This window comes from Struthio camelus, chromosome 1 (assembly GCF_040807025.1).
Source record: "Struthio camelus isolate bStrCam1 chromosome 1, bStrCam1.hap1, whole genome shotgun sequence".
Taxonomy (NCBI): domain Eukaryota; kingdom Metazoa; phylum Chordata; class Aves; order Struthioniformes; family Struthionidae; genus Struthio; species Struthio camelus.
The window spans coordinates 105598644-105613458 of NC_090942.1; the positions used below are offsets into that span (position 1 = coordinate 105598644).

Here is a 14815-nt window from a genome sequence, read left to right on the forward strand (position 1 = left end):
GCTAGCAAAATCTCTAAGGAAATAATTCATGTTACGTCTTCCTCATCCATTTTTCTCTTTTCTAAGTCCTTCCCTCTGGATCACTTTTGTCCCTTTCTTCCATACCCTTTTCACTGCTACAGAACAGCTGCTATATCTTTTCTTCTTCGAGATATTCCACTCCTGCCCCTCATCTAAACGTACTACCTAGTCCTATTTATAAAAATACATCCTTTCACACAGTCTCTTTTCTTCTCATACCTCACTCCTTTTCTCACCCTATTTTCTCCTTAGGTCTTTGCCCTGAAACATAACTTGTCCTATATCAAAGCCTAGGGTACTTTTATTGCCTTTGCTGCTGGAGCAGTGCAAGCTCAGCTCCCAGTTCTGCAAGTGTGAGACTCACCCCAGCTGAATGGCAGCACATCACAGGTTCAGAGCGCCCCCTTTTCCCTTTTCAGTTACACCAAAGTTTAAAGTCTCTCCTGATCACTGCCAGGGGAGGACAGCAGCGGAGGGCCCTGGAGGGAGAGCCCGCTCTCCAGAGGCAAAGGGAATATTGCAGAGAAAAGAATTTTATTCTGTCTGTCCATAACAAGAGGACAGTACAGAAATGGTAGACAATGGATGCATGGTATATTTTTCTTCGAGATGAGATGGCTTTCCTGAACTAATCCCAACAAAATGATTTATTTGGCCTGCACCCCACCACTCGCAGGGGCCCTTCAGGTGAACTGTGCCGGCAATCCCCACGGCCTGATCCCCAGCACCTTTTTCTTGAGTGCCCCGTGACCCTGCCCAGTGCCTGGCTATGCATCTGCTGTATGATGGAGCACCTGGGGACAGATGTGAGTCACATGAAAAATGTTGGCTGGGTGATGGGGAAGGAGCCTTAGCATACAGCCATCAAGTGCCCCTTCTTCATTTGTGACCTGCCCCAGCTGCAAGACTGAACACCATCACGGTTCAGACTTCGACATTTATCAAAGACAAGGGAGCCCATCAGGGCCCCCTGGGAAGCCATACTGCTACTCATCTCCAATATATGAGCACCTTCCATATCCAAAGGGTAGAACAATAGTAAAATCCTTGCCTTATCTCCTTCTTGGGGGTCAAATGACATTGCCTCCTGCGTGACGTAACTTGGATCCTCAGGGGTTTGGGTGGAAGGGCTTTCGGAGTGGAGGGATGTTCCCCCTATGGTCATAAATTTTGGAGCAAAAGTTCATTCAAAGGCAAAGCTTTTGCAGTCTTTGCACAAGGGCTCAACCTGATCTGTAAGGTCATTCCTCAATGGATTCCATCAGCAGAGATTATTTTGTTCTGAGTGTGATCTGAACTGTTTTTAGATTGAAATTCAACACTGCAGATAGCTAGAGCTTGAACTAATAACTGACCCATGAAGCTCAGTCAGAGACTTGAACAGGGTAAAGTACAGAAGAGGCCAAGCAGGGCATATTACATGCTTAGCTGACTGTCTTTATGGTCTACAGCTATATTTGCATCCAGGCATACTGTAGGATGGCAAAATTCAAAATTGCAATGAAGAATCTTTCCGGTATCTGATGCCAAATTAATCTTTACAAGCATTGGAACTTGCCACTTTTGTTGCCAATCCCAACTTTTGCACCTACAAACTTAGCATGGTAAGTTTGTGACAGAGTTAAATTTGGATTTGCCCATGCTACATTTCTACACCTAGTGTAGACATACTTGGTAAGATTAGAGCAGAAAAATGTAAATCTCCCATTTTTTAGGAAAAGTTAAGTCTCAGTATTACTACAATTAAAACCATTCCTTTACGCAAATCTTTATAACGTGACCAAGCACAGGAGGACAAACAAAATTAGGTGTTCCACAGTGTTTATTCTTTAAGCAATGGGCTGAAGGCCAAGGTGTTGCTCAAAACGTCAAAACAAGTTGTGCAAAAGATATGTTTGTGACCTATGTCCTGCAGTTTGCAAGCCATTGGCTCGAGCTATGTCTAGTGGCGAAGGGTCCCATGAGGTTTACAGTCCAAACCAGTTTCAGACAAACCCCACTGGTTGTAATTAAGTGACAGAGCTCATGGAAGGTGGGGTACGAACACTTGCCGTTTCACAGAACCAGCTCTTTGGATCGATTTAACTGCAGCTAAGGATAGTGGCACCAACAGCGCCACAAATACCTTTCGGATCCGACTGAACTTCCCCGGCCAGACAAATCAGGGACAACGTCAGAGGGCAGCTGCTGCCAGGCACCACACAGACACCATGGCCAATGCCCCATCACTTACACCTTGCAAAACACATCGCCTTCAAGCGAGCGGGCACCAAAGGCAGGCAGAGCCATTCGGCGGCACTGGCTCCGCTTCAGCAGCCCGTCGGCCCCCTCGGAGCAGCGCTGGCAGCCTCGGCAAGGCGAGTCCTGCGCGCTCCGGGCAGCGCCGGCCGCCCCTCTGCAGCGCGGCCAGGCCGCCGCCAGACCCCACGCCGACCGTTACTGACCCGGCCCCGCCCTCCTCCCCGCGCGCCCCAACAGAACGGCCTCCGCACGCGATCGGCGGGAAAGGCGAGAGCGAGCCGCTCCCGCGCGGCTACCCTCCTGCCCTCTCCAGCCTTCCGCGAAATCTGACTGGTGGAGAGTCCTGGAGAGGCCTCCCATTGGCTGTTGGATGACTCCGCCTCCTTTGCCTCTCCATCCCGAAGGTGAGCCGGAGCTGTCAGTGTTGTTTACAACGGCTGCAATCGGCTGAGATTCGCCCCGCCTTCCGCCAGCTCTCATTGGCTGAAGAGGCAGGTATCGCGAGCCTATTGGCTGACGGCGGAAAGGCCAACTTCCCTATCCCGGCACCAGAGTGCGCTCATTGGTGAAGGGACGCGGGCCGGGCGTTCCGATTGGCGGAGGGCGGAGCGACCCGCTCCTCCCCGCGTGGGGCAGGGGGCAGGGGGCACAGGGAGCCGCGCTGGGGGTTAGTGGCAGTTAGTGGCCGTTGGGGCTCGGGGCGGGCGCGCGATGCTTCCGTTGCTGCTGCTGTGCGCGGCGGCGCTGCCGCTGGCGGCCCGCGGGGCCATCCCGGCGCCGGAGGAAGCGGCGCGCATGGCGCGCTTCGTGCTGCACAACTGCGACTGGGGCGCGCTGGCCACCCTCTCCGCGCAGGAGGGGCTGCGCGGCCGCCCCTTCGCCAACATCTTCTCCCTCAGCGACGGCCCCCCCGGGCCGCACGGTGGCAGCGGCGTCCCCTACCTCTACCTCACCGACTTGGAGATCTCCGTGCAGGACCTGGAGGTGAGCGGGCGCCGCCCGAGCGGGGCCAGGGCCGCCTCGGAGGGGTTTTGCCCCCTCAGCCGGCACAGGAAGGGGGGAGGGGGGGGACCGGCGATGCGTGCGTCAGCGGCCATATGCGGGAGAAGTTTAGTCCCGAAGCCAGGTAAGGAGGCGTGCTTGGTGGGTAGGCAGGGACGGTGCCATCTGCGCTAGCTCCGATACCTTCTATTGGGTGAGAGACACCATGCGAGCGCTGCGTTTTGGGATTTCTCCTTTCCCGTTTTTGAGCGGCTGCCACGTTTGCGGACACCACTGGGCAGTACCTGTAGCTCTGACACTTGAGGTGGGGAGAAGACTCCAGTGTATCCAGGTCCTGTGTGCACTCCGGACCCGCGCCCTCCCATTGCCTACCCTTCAGCGTCTTCTGAATAACGAAGAAAGCTTTTTCAGCTTTTTCTTAGCATTATATTTGAAAGTAGAATTATAGTAACTGCTGATCTGCCCATGGTGAGATGCACCTGTATTTAACAGTCTGTGTCCTGTCTTTGCAAAATCTAACCTGAAAATGGTATATTACCGACTGGAAATAATAGTAAGGAAACTTAAAACTTACCAGGTTGAAAGTTGCTTAATGCAATGTCATATCTTTCTTGGTCACTTATGCTTTTTCGTCTCAGGAGGAAGTTACGGTTGGAATATTTTTGTAAAGGTCAGGGTTTTCGTCAGCATTTTATGCAGGCAACATAATGGTGCTAACGACCCATTCCATGAATGTCACTTTATTTGTGAACCCTGAGGACAATTATTAATCCTTGAACAGCTAAATATTCAGTGATGCTGTCTGTTTTGACCCACAGTAGTCTTGGGACGACTAGTCCTGCTAGTCCAGAAAGTGCTGATCTCCTGAGTAGGGCTCCGGTAGACAAAGTAGCTGGAGTTTCAGAAGGAGCATTGAACAGAGGAATGAGGGGCCAAAGAATCTTTAGGCAGAGAAAGCAGAGAGGAGTACTTAATACAAGAAATAAAGGATTAGGGGACTGTAAATTGGTAGTGTAGGGGTTGAGCGAAGAGGACTCTCATACAGACTACTGAAGAAACAGTAATTAAATGCCTGAGATTACCAGTAAAGCAGGTGCACAACAAAAGACTGGCACACTGATGTTCTCAGTATGCATAATTGGTCCTTGCCTCAGCTCTTTTGCTTGACTGTGGTCAAGAGAGAATTGACTAAAATGTTAAGGAGACTCTGATTGAATGCATCCTTTATTAAAGATAAACTTCTAGTAACTACTACAGTATTATTAAAACACATATGCACCAAACATAAGTAATAGAAACTTTTTCAGTCTCAATTTCAATATAAACCTCTGTTTCCTCTCCCACTCAGCTTTTAATTTGTTACGTTAAAATGTTATTTATGGATCAAAGTGGTGTAGAAAACCTAATTTATCTTGTGTAATATCTCTTCCTCCACTCCACATACTGCCCTCTGTTTTCAGATATAAAAATAATGCTATAAACTCTTAATAAACATTTTCCCACAGAAAGCTCCTACAACAGCAGAATACAAATCTGTTGAGGGCAGAAACAGGCATGTGGAGGGAGACTCCTGATATGAGATAATGCTGAATAATCATGAATCAGCTTTTCTGTAGTTAAGCAACTTCCTGTTTGTGCTGTGAGTCATGGGGTAGCTCTTGCTTCTAAGTTCAGTGGTACACTTGCAGAGTGCTTACATGACTTTTGAGATTAGCTCTTTTAATGGAATTTCCCAAAGCTCATGAACTTTCTCTGTTGGGAGAAGAATGAACTTAAGCATGTGCCATTCTGCAGTAGGCAAGCCTGGTTTTGGAGAGATACTTTTCAAGCTTTTTGTGGTCTCCAAATTAATTTTAGAATGATCACATAGATACGGAATCTCTCTTCTTCAAGTTTAGTCCCTTACTTAAATACTGAGGGTTTTTTAAACCTAGTTTTTAAAACTCACTTTGAATGTCAAAAGAGTTGACCAGTTGGGGTGGAGGGAGGGCTTGGGTTTTTTTGTTTCTTTTATTACTTCCATTCACAGTTGTGACAGCTAGTTGGTTACCTTTCAGTAATCCTTTGTCCTTCCACTGTGTCTTCTTCTCTATAGCCCTGTATGTTAATTGGAATATATCATAATGTGAATGTGAAATAGCTAGGTGGTATATTGAATTCAGAGTTTTAAAGAGTGCTGGCTTTGAGCGAGGTTTGCCCTTTATCCTATCAAACTTTAACACACTTATAAACTGTGCCTTCTTTCAGATACAGAGCTCATCTGAGCAGGCTTTCAGATATAATTAGCAAAAAAAAGATGACAGCTCTGTTCTTTTTACAGGTAGTTCTGAACTGAATAAAGTACCAAAAGCTGAAAACATCATGGTGGATATCACTTTTTTTTCTTGCAAAGGTACATCAGCCTATTTATCTTACTATTTGTATTTCAGATCAATTCGAATGCCTCCTTAACTGTGTCTTTGGCACAGACTCCTTACTGCAAGAAGCATAAATACGATCCCCAGAATCCTCTCTGTGCCCACATAATCTTCTGTGGGAACGTTGTAAAGGTAAGCAGATGAAAGCTGACACAGAACAAGATTACATGTGCTGAATAGTATCGTTAACTGAAAGAAGAACAGAAATGTTAGAATATTTATACAGAAGTGTATGAAGAGATTCTATGTGTCATGATATCAGAAAGCTAGCTCATAGTTTGTGTGAGGAAAATGAAGTAACCACATGCTATTTGCTGGGGTTCTGCTGAAGTGTCTTTAGCAAGGCACTTGGCAGGAGGATATTGCAATGAGGGAAGTCTCCCTAATTCCTCTAGACCTATTTAGAAACTAAAATATTCAAGACAGTTCTCTGGGAGTGAACTATTATGGAGGTTTTCTTATCTTCTTTGCTCACTTAAGTTCTTTGGTCCATCCAGTTTGGCGATTGTGCTCCCAACACTTTATTGAAGTAACTATTCATCTGAGCTATACCATTACACGTATTAAAGACAGAAAAGGTGTATTGCATTACCTGGCAGTAGTGCTGCCAGCGCAGTGTCGTTTCCTGCGCTAACGTTTCAAATTCACTTTGTCCCATAGAAAGCATTTAGAACAGCATTTAGAACTGCTGTATTATTTATCGGAGATCTTAATCCCATTATTGAGAATGATGACTGAGGATTACAACTATTCATCATTAGTCTCTCTTGCGTGATGGCCCTAATTCTTATTTGTTGTTTTCACACGTCAAATATTTGTATATTACGTTCTAGCAAACCTTTAATTACTGTCATGTGTTTAAAATAAACAGTCCCATTACTGATGGTAATTAGTTTTTCTTGTATCATATCCAGAACTCAAACTTGTTGATTTAACCCTTCAGACATTTGCACGTTGGCTATTTAAGTGCTGCCACACATTTTAGCTGCCATTCTCTATGGATTCTCAGCTCTTCCATACTCTGTATGTGTATGTATATGCATCTGAAGACCCTTTGATTTTTTTGTATCTTTTTGAATGAGCAGGTGCAGAGGAGGTAAAATTATACCTCAAACACTGCATTGTAAGCATGTAGCAGGGATCCGCTACTTCTCTTTTGAGATTTGGTATTTCAAATACCACCCAAAATCATGCAGTACCTTTTTGCTGCTTACTGAGTTGCAGAATCTTACTTAGGTTGCCAAATATATATGTTGCCATTATATCCCTACCAATATTAGGACAGAGAGCAAAACTCCTTCTAGTCTTGGCTTTCAGCTGTTCCTGAGTTTTTATTTTTACTTGAATACCATTCCTGCCTAAGCACTTACATCAAGGCCTTATTTTCTTCCCCTTTCTTGCTTCACTAGTTGAGCTGTACACACTTTAGTCATGAAAGATATGGAGAGAACAGGGGAAGAAAATTTATCTCCAAGAATAGCTTCCCAAATCACAGCTTACGAAAAGCTTGAATTCAAAAAAAGCTTTGAAGAAACAATTCCACAGGAAGGTTTCAGTCCCCATAAATGGATCACTGTTTGCTTTTCCATCAAACAGTAAAATCTGATACCTTATTTATGCCAAAATCATGTTATGTATTTTTTTTAGTAATTAAAAACAAAGCTTTGCTCCTCAGTCTTTGGACTGAGTTTGTCGCTTTAGCAAGAGAGACAAAAAGAGATGCATTGTCTCTCTAGCAAGACCTAATAAGTATCCTTTTTAAGATCCTTTCTAATATGTGTTCTGTGGACTTGCATAATTGTCTTCAGTAAAATAAATAATTTTCTTCAGCAGAATAGGGTATGGTTTTATCCATGGTATTTCAGACAAGCCAGGGGCAGGTTGGATCTAGTCTTTATACTAGAACAGAATTAATATTACTTCTAAATCTATCACTCTGCATGTATCTCCATCCAAATAGGTAGCAGAAGAAAGACTTGTTGATGAAGTACTTTCTTGCTCATGCTTACTTTAAAGTGCATCCTTTTGATTTTGATATTAAAAGCAACTATTTTGGAATGTTGGCCTGTCTCATGTATAGTTGTAGCCCTCTCTGAAGGTAAGTAGACTCTGCCATAGTAATGAACCCTTTGAGATAGGACATAGCAAAATGGAAAAGAGCATATTGCAATCAGCAGTGTGTTTTCAGCTAAAATTTCTCTTTGCACAACCGTATCTTAATGCAGTCTTTTGCTGGTTACTGTTCAGGTGAATGATTCAGAAACAGGCTTAGCAAAAAAAGCATTATTCAGTCGCCACCCTGAGATGGAAAGCTGGCCTAAGGATCACAACTGGTTCTTTGCCAAATTCAACATCACTAATATTTGGGTCCTGGACTACTTTGGTGGATTGAAAATTGTGACACCAGAAGAATATTACAGTGTCAAGCCTTAATAGTAAGTACTTAGTTTGTTGCATGCTTAGCTTTTGTCACAGTTGGAGCCTTTAAAACTTTTTCCACAGAGACATTATTATTAACAGTATATATCATCTGCTTTTTATACTCTTTTATATCTTCTCCCTAAGTAAGGGATATAGTATCTGAAATCTTGAGATACGTTTGAATAGGGGACACACCTAGTTACAGTAACAAGTATAGTAAGCTTTGCTAGGTGTACCAAAATTGAAAATTTGTACTTGTACCTCAGCTTAAATACAGTTTCTTGAGAGAAGAGACTTTTCCAGAGTGAGTACAGTCACTGTCCTGCATTTGGATTAATTGCAAGATAGACTATATTTTGGCCTATTAGTTAAAAATAGGGAGAATATTCAGCATTTATGGTATTCCATCAATAGGATGGTTACTGCAGAATTATTTAAAACTTTCAAACAAGTTTAAAACTGCTCTTGAACCTTTCAGCATGATATTGAAGCGTAGAGAAATTCTATTCTATTGTCTACATAAAATTAAGTCTTCAAATATTTCAAATGCATTTTAGCTCAGTCAACGCTGACACTTCCAATTTCATTCTTATTCTTACTCCTTGTAGGTAGAGGAAGATCCTGGGTGATGCTGATATACAAATGAATTGCTTTGGCTGGCTGTTTCATGAAAGATTTATCTTTTCTATGTATTGTAGAGCTGAATTAATAATGCAAAATACCCAGACACCCTGCATTATTAATGAGCTTGAGTAACCCTTCTGAAGCAAATGCTGATTTTCACTGACCAGCACAGCTTTGAATCATGTCACACTCAGAAACCTTTATGCACAAGCCACAACTTTTTTACTCACTGGATATGATTATAGAAAGCTATAATCTACCTGTTGACAGTCTGCATTCAGAAAGCCTGCGTTTACTAGAGAAGCTAAAGGATTAGTCCAGTTTTGTACTTTTCCGTGCCTTAGTTAAATCATATCTTTTTGTAGGTGCACTCAGTTTTTTTCTTAATATCAGTTTACTTTAGATATTTGTTTGTGGCAGAGTAAACTGTAGTCAACTGAATACTATGGGATGGCTCAGCCCTGACCATGGAATGGAAAGGGTCGCTTGTATTACAGTGGAAAATGATCTGCTGAGTTCCCACGTTCTGTAAGAATTTTCTTTGCATCTTAATACGCTCATAGTTTGAGCCAATTTTTTATTTTGCTACCTGCATTGAATGTGCGATAGAACATGATTTTTTTAATGCAAACTACATGTATATCTTGGGCTCATAATAAGTCCTTGGTAAATCTTTGGCTGGCAGTGGTCATATGCCCTAATTCTTTAAAAGCAGTAGGTATTATTAGTGAAAGTGTCTCTGTACAAGAAGAGTATTGACTTGTGAATTCAGTGAGACTGCTGTAAAAAGAAATTATTTTCTGATGTGGATTCTGCTTTGTTAATCTGATTAAATGACAGTGTAACAGCTTGCTCTACCTCCAGCAATAGAACTGAATGGATTTTTTTTTTTTCCTTTGGAAGCATATACAGCATTTTTGGGTAACCCAGAAGTGAGAAAATAGCTAATGAAATATGATACAGATGTTTCATCACTTACAGAGAATGAAAATGAATGGTGTGGATGAACTTAATTCTCTGCTTCTTAAAATAAGCCACAAACACGCACAACCATGAGAAATAAATTAACATCTTATAACTTCTCTCATCTCCCAACTGCTAAGTTCACAAATATCCTGAAGTGATTATGACAGATTAAGCTGATTTCACCATGAGCAAATATTACCTAGCTAACAGTAAAGAATGTGAGAATTTGGACCCCTTAGTGGCAGATCCGTATATAGAACAGTGGAATTGGTCAGATCAAATCCCTACTTCTTAGTATCATCATTATATTACTTTTATATTACTGCTTATCTGAAATGCTGGAAAGACTTTTTTAAAAATATTTTTAAAGTAATTTATTAAATTTTCCTTCCCTGCAAAGGGGGGATAAAAAGTACTTGTTAGTATATTAAACACATCCTGTGCAATTACTTGGAAAGTCGTTTAGGAACAAATAAGTTTGCAATGTGGAAACAGTTTTTTGTTGAATAGATAACACTGAAATTAAATATGAAATCGGGGAATATTTTTATAAAGGTATAACAATTGTAGAAACGCAAGTGATCTTATAGTATTGACTGCATCCTTTCCATGGGGAAACCTGCATGCATTGGATGTCACTCCATAACTTTTGATGTGAGACTAATGATGGTGGACTTTTGTTAAAAATAAAAATATCTTTATGACAAATGTTGTTGGGTGTTATTTAATGCACAGTCAGGAATATTTCTTCCCTCCCTCACTCTTTCATAACTGCATACTCTCTTCAGAGTTTTTGCTTTGTTGTAGCAAAGAGTCTTTGCTACAAAGAGTCTAGAGCCTTTCATGCTTGCTAGAGTACATGATGAAACTACCTTACTGTACCTGGCTTTTCCTTGTTGGTTGAAATAAGCATCTTTGTACTTCACTTTCTTTTCTGCATCTAATACTTTGAAATGGAACATAAAATAATAACATCGGAGTTCTTGAAAATGAAGATAAAGAGGTCCTATTTGATCATAACTTCCAGCCAGGGCTTTTACGTCTATAAATGACTGCATCAATTACCTTTCTGCAAATATTTTCCTATTGTCAAATCTGACCTCACTTAAAGCTGCTCTTTTGTGTGTTTTGTCTGTTTATACATACGTATTTTTAATACATACATACATACATACACACATATAAACATTTGTACAAGGTAGAATCATAGCTTATATATATGTTTCATGTAAGTCTAAACCTCAGATATTATTCTCAAATATCTCTTTCAGCTGCTAATTAAAGCAGATCACCATCTTGCGCAAAAATAAATTCACACCTTTAAAAAGAATCTCTTCATTTAATCAAGAGTCAGGTACAAAATAAGGCTGCCTTTTTTTTTTTTTTTTTGCTTCTGTGTGGTAGCTCAGTAGTATTCGGTGTTCTATTTGAACAAATTCCCTAATATTTTCTGAGGAGGAGGTTTTTTGGGTTCTTTTTGTTTTTTTCAAACAATTCATCTTTGCAATATTACTGGATTTTATCAGAACAATTTTAGATAATTCAAATCTTACTACTTTACCTTTGAAATGTGAGACGACCTCAGCCAGATGTTTCTTTTGGAAAGTGACTTTCAACAGAATGCTACAGATGACTAGCTACATGTACAAGGTTAATCAGAGAAGTCTTATCTGAAGTTGTTAGTTACGCATCTTGTTGAATATTTGCATAAAAAGATTTTCATATGTATGAGTGGAACATGCGGTATCAATCACACTAAACGTCTACCTGTTTTTCTCCCATAGCAATATTGTGAGAAGTTCAAAGCAGATGTTAACATCATTAGCTCATGAAAGTCATCAGGTTTTCACTGTGCTTTTCCTCTCCTTCCTTTCTTCTCCCTGGGCTTACCTTTGTCACTGTTAGGCTCATTCAGGAATTCATTTTTGAGCATCTTCCCTTTTTTCCTAATATCCAGAAGTAATACTGTGTGGCATAGAAGTGAAAAGGCCAATTAGAAGAAATTAATATAGCTGTAAACAATGAATCAGTCTTCTGGCTTCTGATTATGCACATCCTCTACCATGGCGTGCTTGACGTAGCTGAGCATCTTCTAAATAGTGATGAAGTCACTCCCCATAGCTGGGAAGTTCGTTGTCTCCATTGATAGGCAAGAATCTGAGGCATAGGGCAAACTTAGGCAACTCGCTAAGTCATAGGATGTTTGTTAGCTGGGAAATCTATAATCGGGATAATCTCAGTCCAGCACTCTTAACTACACAGTCATGTCTTTTCTTTGTCTACTAATCTTGCTCATTGACTTCTTTGTGTCTTATACTTTTCCATTTTCAATCTTTTTTGTAATTTGGTTTAATACTTGTGTCCAATAGATTCTTGCAAAGTGCTACATCATTATAGAGTAGAGCTTATGTGTACCACATACCAACTGGGTTGTTTATCCAGCTCTATCTGGAATTACATTTTTTCTGAGATAATGTTGTGTATCTGTGATCTTAACAATAGAGGTAGGTCAATCAGATTACTAGCCCCTCAAAAACTACTCAGAATTTCTAGATAAATCAGAAAACTTAGTACTGCCCTTCCTTAAGGCTTGTTTATGATACAAGTCTAATCGATGAAGTTGTTTTCAATAGCTTTTTTCCTGGATAACACACTGAATTTAGAAGTATTCAGAATCTAGTAAACTGCTTTATTATTGTCGACCACAAGAGGGTGCCATAGACTTATATTCAAGTTGATTACTAACTGTTTAATACATAAAATTGATTATTGGATTCATCATCACTCAAAAATACTGGAAAAGCATATGATAGGGGCATGATACTTAAATATTCTTTTTCTATAGTGCTTTACTTTCTGAATGCTTTCCTCCATGAACATAGCAGTCTGCCAGCTGCTAAAAAGAAGCATTAATCGTTCTTTTTGTGTTTTGTAATCATTTTGTGCTATGAAGTGCTCAGAAGTAATGCCCATGAAAATGATTTAAATGTTTTTACATTAAAAAAATGCTAGGAGATGAAATTGAGATAGGTATAAAAAACCTTGGAACCTTGACGTGGAAAGCAGCGTCTGGATGCGACAGTTTTTGTTTCTTTCAGTACTTACTAATTCCAAAAATCCAAACCAAGAGTTTTGATTAGTGTGATGATGATTTGGCTTATGCTTGTTGTTAGCCAGACTAAAACACCCAGTTGTAATTTATAAGGACGAAACATCCAACAGCTAATTAATCTTCTGTCAAACTTGCATGGTTTGAACCAGTAATGCAGAAGCAGAGTCTTCAGTAAGGAAAACAATAGCATGTAATGTTTAGGGCATGTAATGTTGGGCTGCCTATGCTTTAGGCCACCTCTCACATTGTGTAGCTGTGTGACTTTGGGTCAGAGGGCTGGGAAAGAGCCAGGTGGTGAGGGAGAGCTGGGAGAAGCCTTCGGAGAAGCTTCCCTCCTTTCCTTGGGAGTGGCATTGGAGGTCAAACCTTTGCCACCTGACTTACCCTGATCCCACTGACTTGGCCTCAGACCTGCCCCACTGCTGCAGACCTGACTGATGCTCACTGGACTGCAGTTGACCCAGGTTACTGTCACTGGACCTGCTCTGTCCTTCTTGCTCAGATACTGTGAGACTACAAACCTTGTTTGTGAGGCCACTGTCCTGCCTGTCTTGCTGTCAATCCCAGCTCCTCTTCCCTGGAGGAGCTCTTGCTGCACCATAACAATTGTTTTTTCCCTGTGGGGAAGCTCAGTCCATGAGCTTTTCATGCAGAGCTCTTGGAGTTGATACCAAGGCTTTTCGAGTGAAGAACTTTTGTGCCTGGAGGCTTCCTCATAATTTCTGTGTTGAATATTACAGTGTAATAATATTAGAGTGTAAGGCTCATTTATTCTGGCTGTAGTTGTTAACATTATTATTTATATCCTGGTTTTCTGTGTAAACAAGGCTCATGTAGTAACCGTGTTGTCTGGGCATTTGTTTCCGTCAATTTTCATGCTTTTTTGTAATTCCGTTGGATTCAGATTTGAAACAGGCAGTGACCTTGAAGCTACAAAGGCCCTATACGTGTCACGAAAATTGGGAGCTCAGTAGAGGAGACAAAACCTAGTTCTTGTCTCACTCAGGAAAAGATGATCACAGCTCAGCTCTGTCTCTGTAGGTAGTAGTCTGCTGGCTAGTCAGCTCTTAAAATATGAGCTAATTGCTAGTTACCCAGCCAGAGGATGTGAATGGGTGTTTGGAGTTGTGAGGAAAGGGAACCCTGAGTGTATGAAAGGGAGTACTGTGGAGATATTAAAAGTGTGAAAGACTTTTCTTTTTAAGAAGTTAGGCTTCACTAATTGTGCTGGTTGCAAAGCAACTTACAGTCTTTTGGTTGACTGAGACCAGGCATGCAGTTAATATCTGAAGTGATGGAATTTCATATTCTTAGTGGGTGTTTTCTTTTTATCCAAGGACCTAGTTGCTGTGGTGATGATTCTGAATTGTCTTTTCTCTAGATTTTTGTATCCTTGATAGAAAGCCCTAACAATTCCCCATTTACTCTTTGCTTCTAACTCCTTAACAGCTGTTAGGCTCACTTTTGCATGTAATTTCTCCAGTGCAAACAAAATAGGTGGTACATTTATGGTAGCACATCCAACAACTGTTGCAGGTCTTATTGACAGATGGGGAATCTCTTCCTCAACCTCAGTGGGTTGTCTGTGTATCCACAGAGGCCTGGAACAATTTTGTGCTGCTTTTGGTAATGATGCTACTGACTCAAGCTGTAACCTTACCCATTTTGTCCCACCGACACCCCTTTTCAACTCTATAAAAATGTAAATAGATCTGAGCTTTGCAGGATTCAATATAAACTATTTGTAAATCATCTCAGTATTTCTAGATGAGAGGAATACTTTTAAAAACAAGATGACTTCTAGTAACCACAAACACAGAGTAACTGGACAAAGCCATGAAGAGGATATGTATATGCAAATATGAGAAAGAGACTTTCAGGAGATCCTGGATTGTATGTATGTAATCATGTACATAAGCATGTGTATCATATAAAAAAAATCAAGATGCTTTGTATTTCTATACTATTTTCTGCTAATGGAACCTATTAAATACCATGCAGTATTACAAGG

General features: G+C 41.1%; 1 protein-coding gene across 1 annotated transcript; it reads left to right on the forward strand.

The window, feature by feature from the left end:
• The first annotated feature begins 2685 nt into the window (after positions 1-2685).
• CREG1 (cellular repressor of E1A stimulated genes 1) lies at positions 2686-10400 on the forward strand. The gene is made up of 4 exons (XM_009682746.2): positions 2686-3246; positions 5694-5813; positions 7929-8116; positions 8711-10400. The coding sequence occupies exons 1-3, from the start codon at positions 2974-2976 to the stop codon at positions 8112-8114; spliced, it is 579 nt and encodes a 192-aa protein (XP_009681041.2). The 5' UTR covers positions 2686-2973; the 3' UTR covers positions 8115-8116; positions 8711-10400.
• The last annotated feature ends 4415 nt before the right edge of the window (positions 10401-14815 follow it).

Coding starts and splice junctions, on each gene's coding strand:
- CREG1 (XM_009682746.2), top strand. CDS start 2,974: ATGCTTCCGTTGCTGCTGCTGTGCGCGGCGGCGCTGCCGCTGGCGGCC. Junction 3,247..5,693: donor TCTCCGTGCAGGACCTGGAG/GTGAGCGGGCGC, acceptor TTTGTATTTCAG/ATCAATTCGAATGCCTCCTT. Junction 5,814..7,928: donor TCTGTGGGAACGTTGTAAAG/GTAAGCAGATGA, acceptor GTTACTGTTCAG/GTGAATGATTCAGAAACAGG.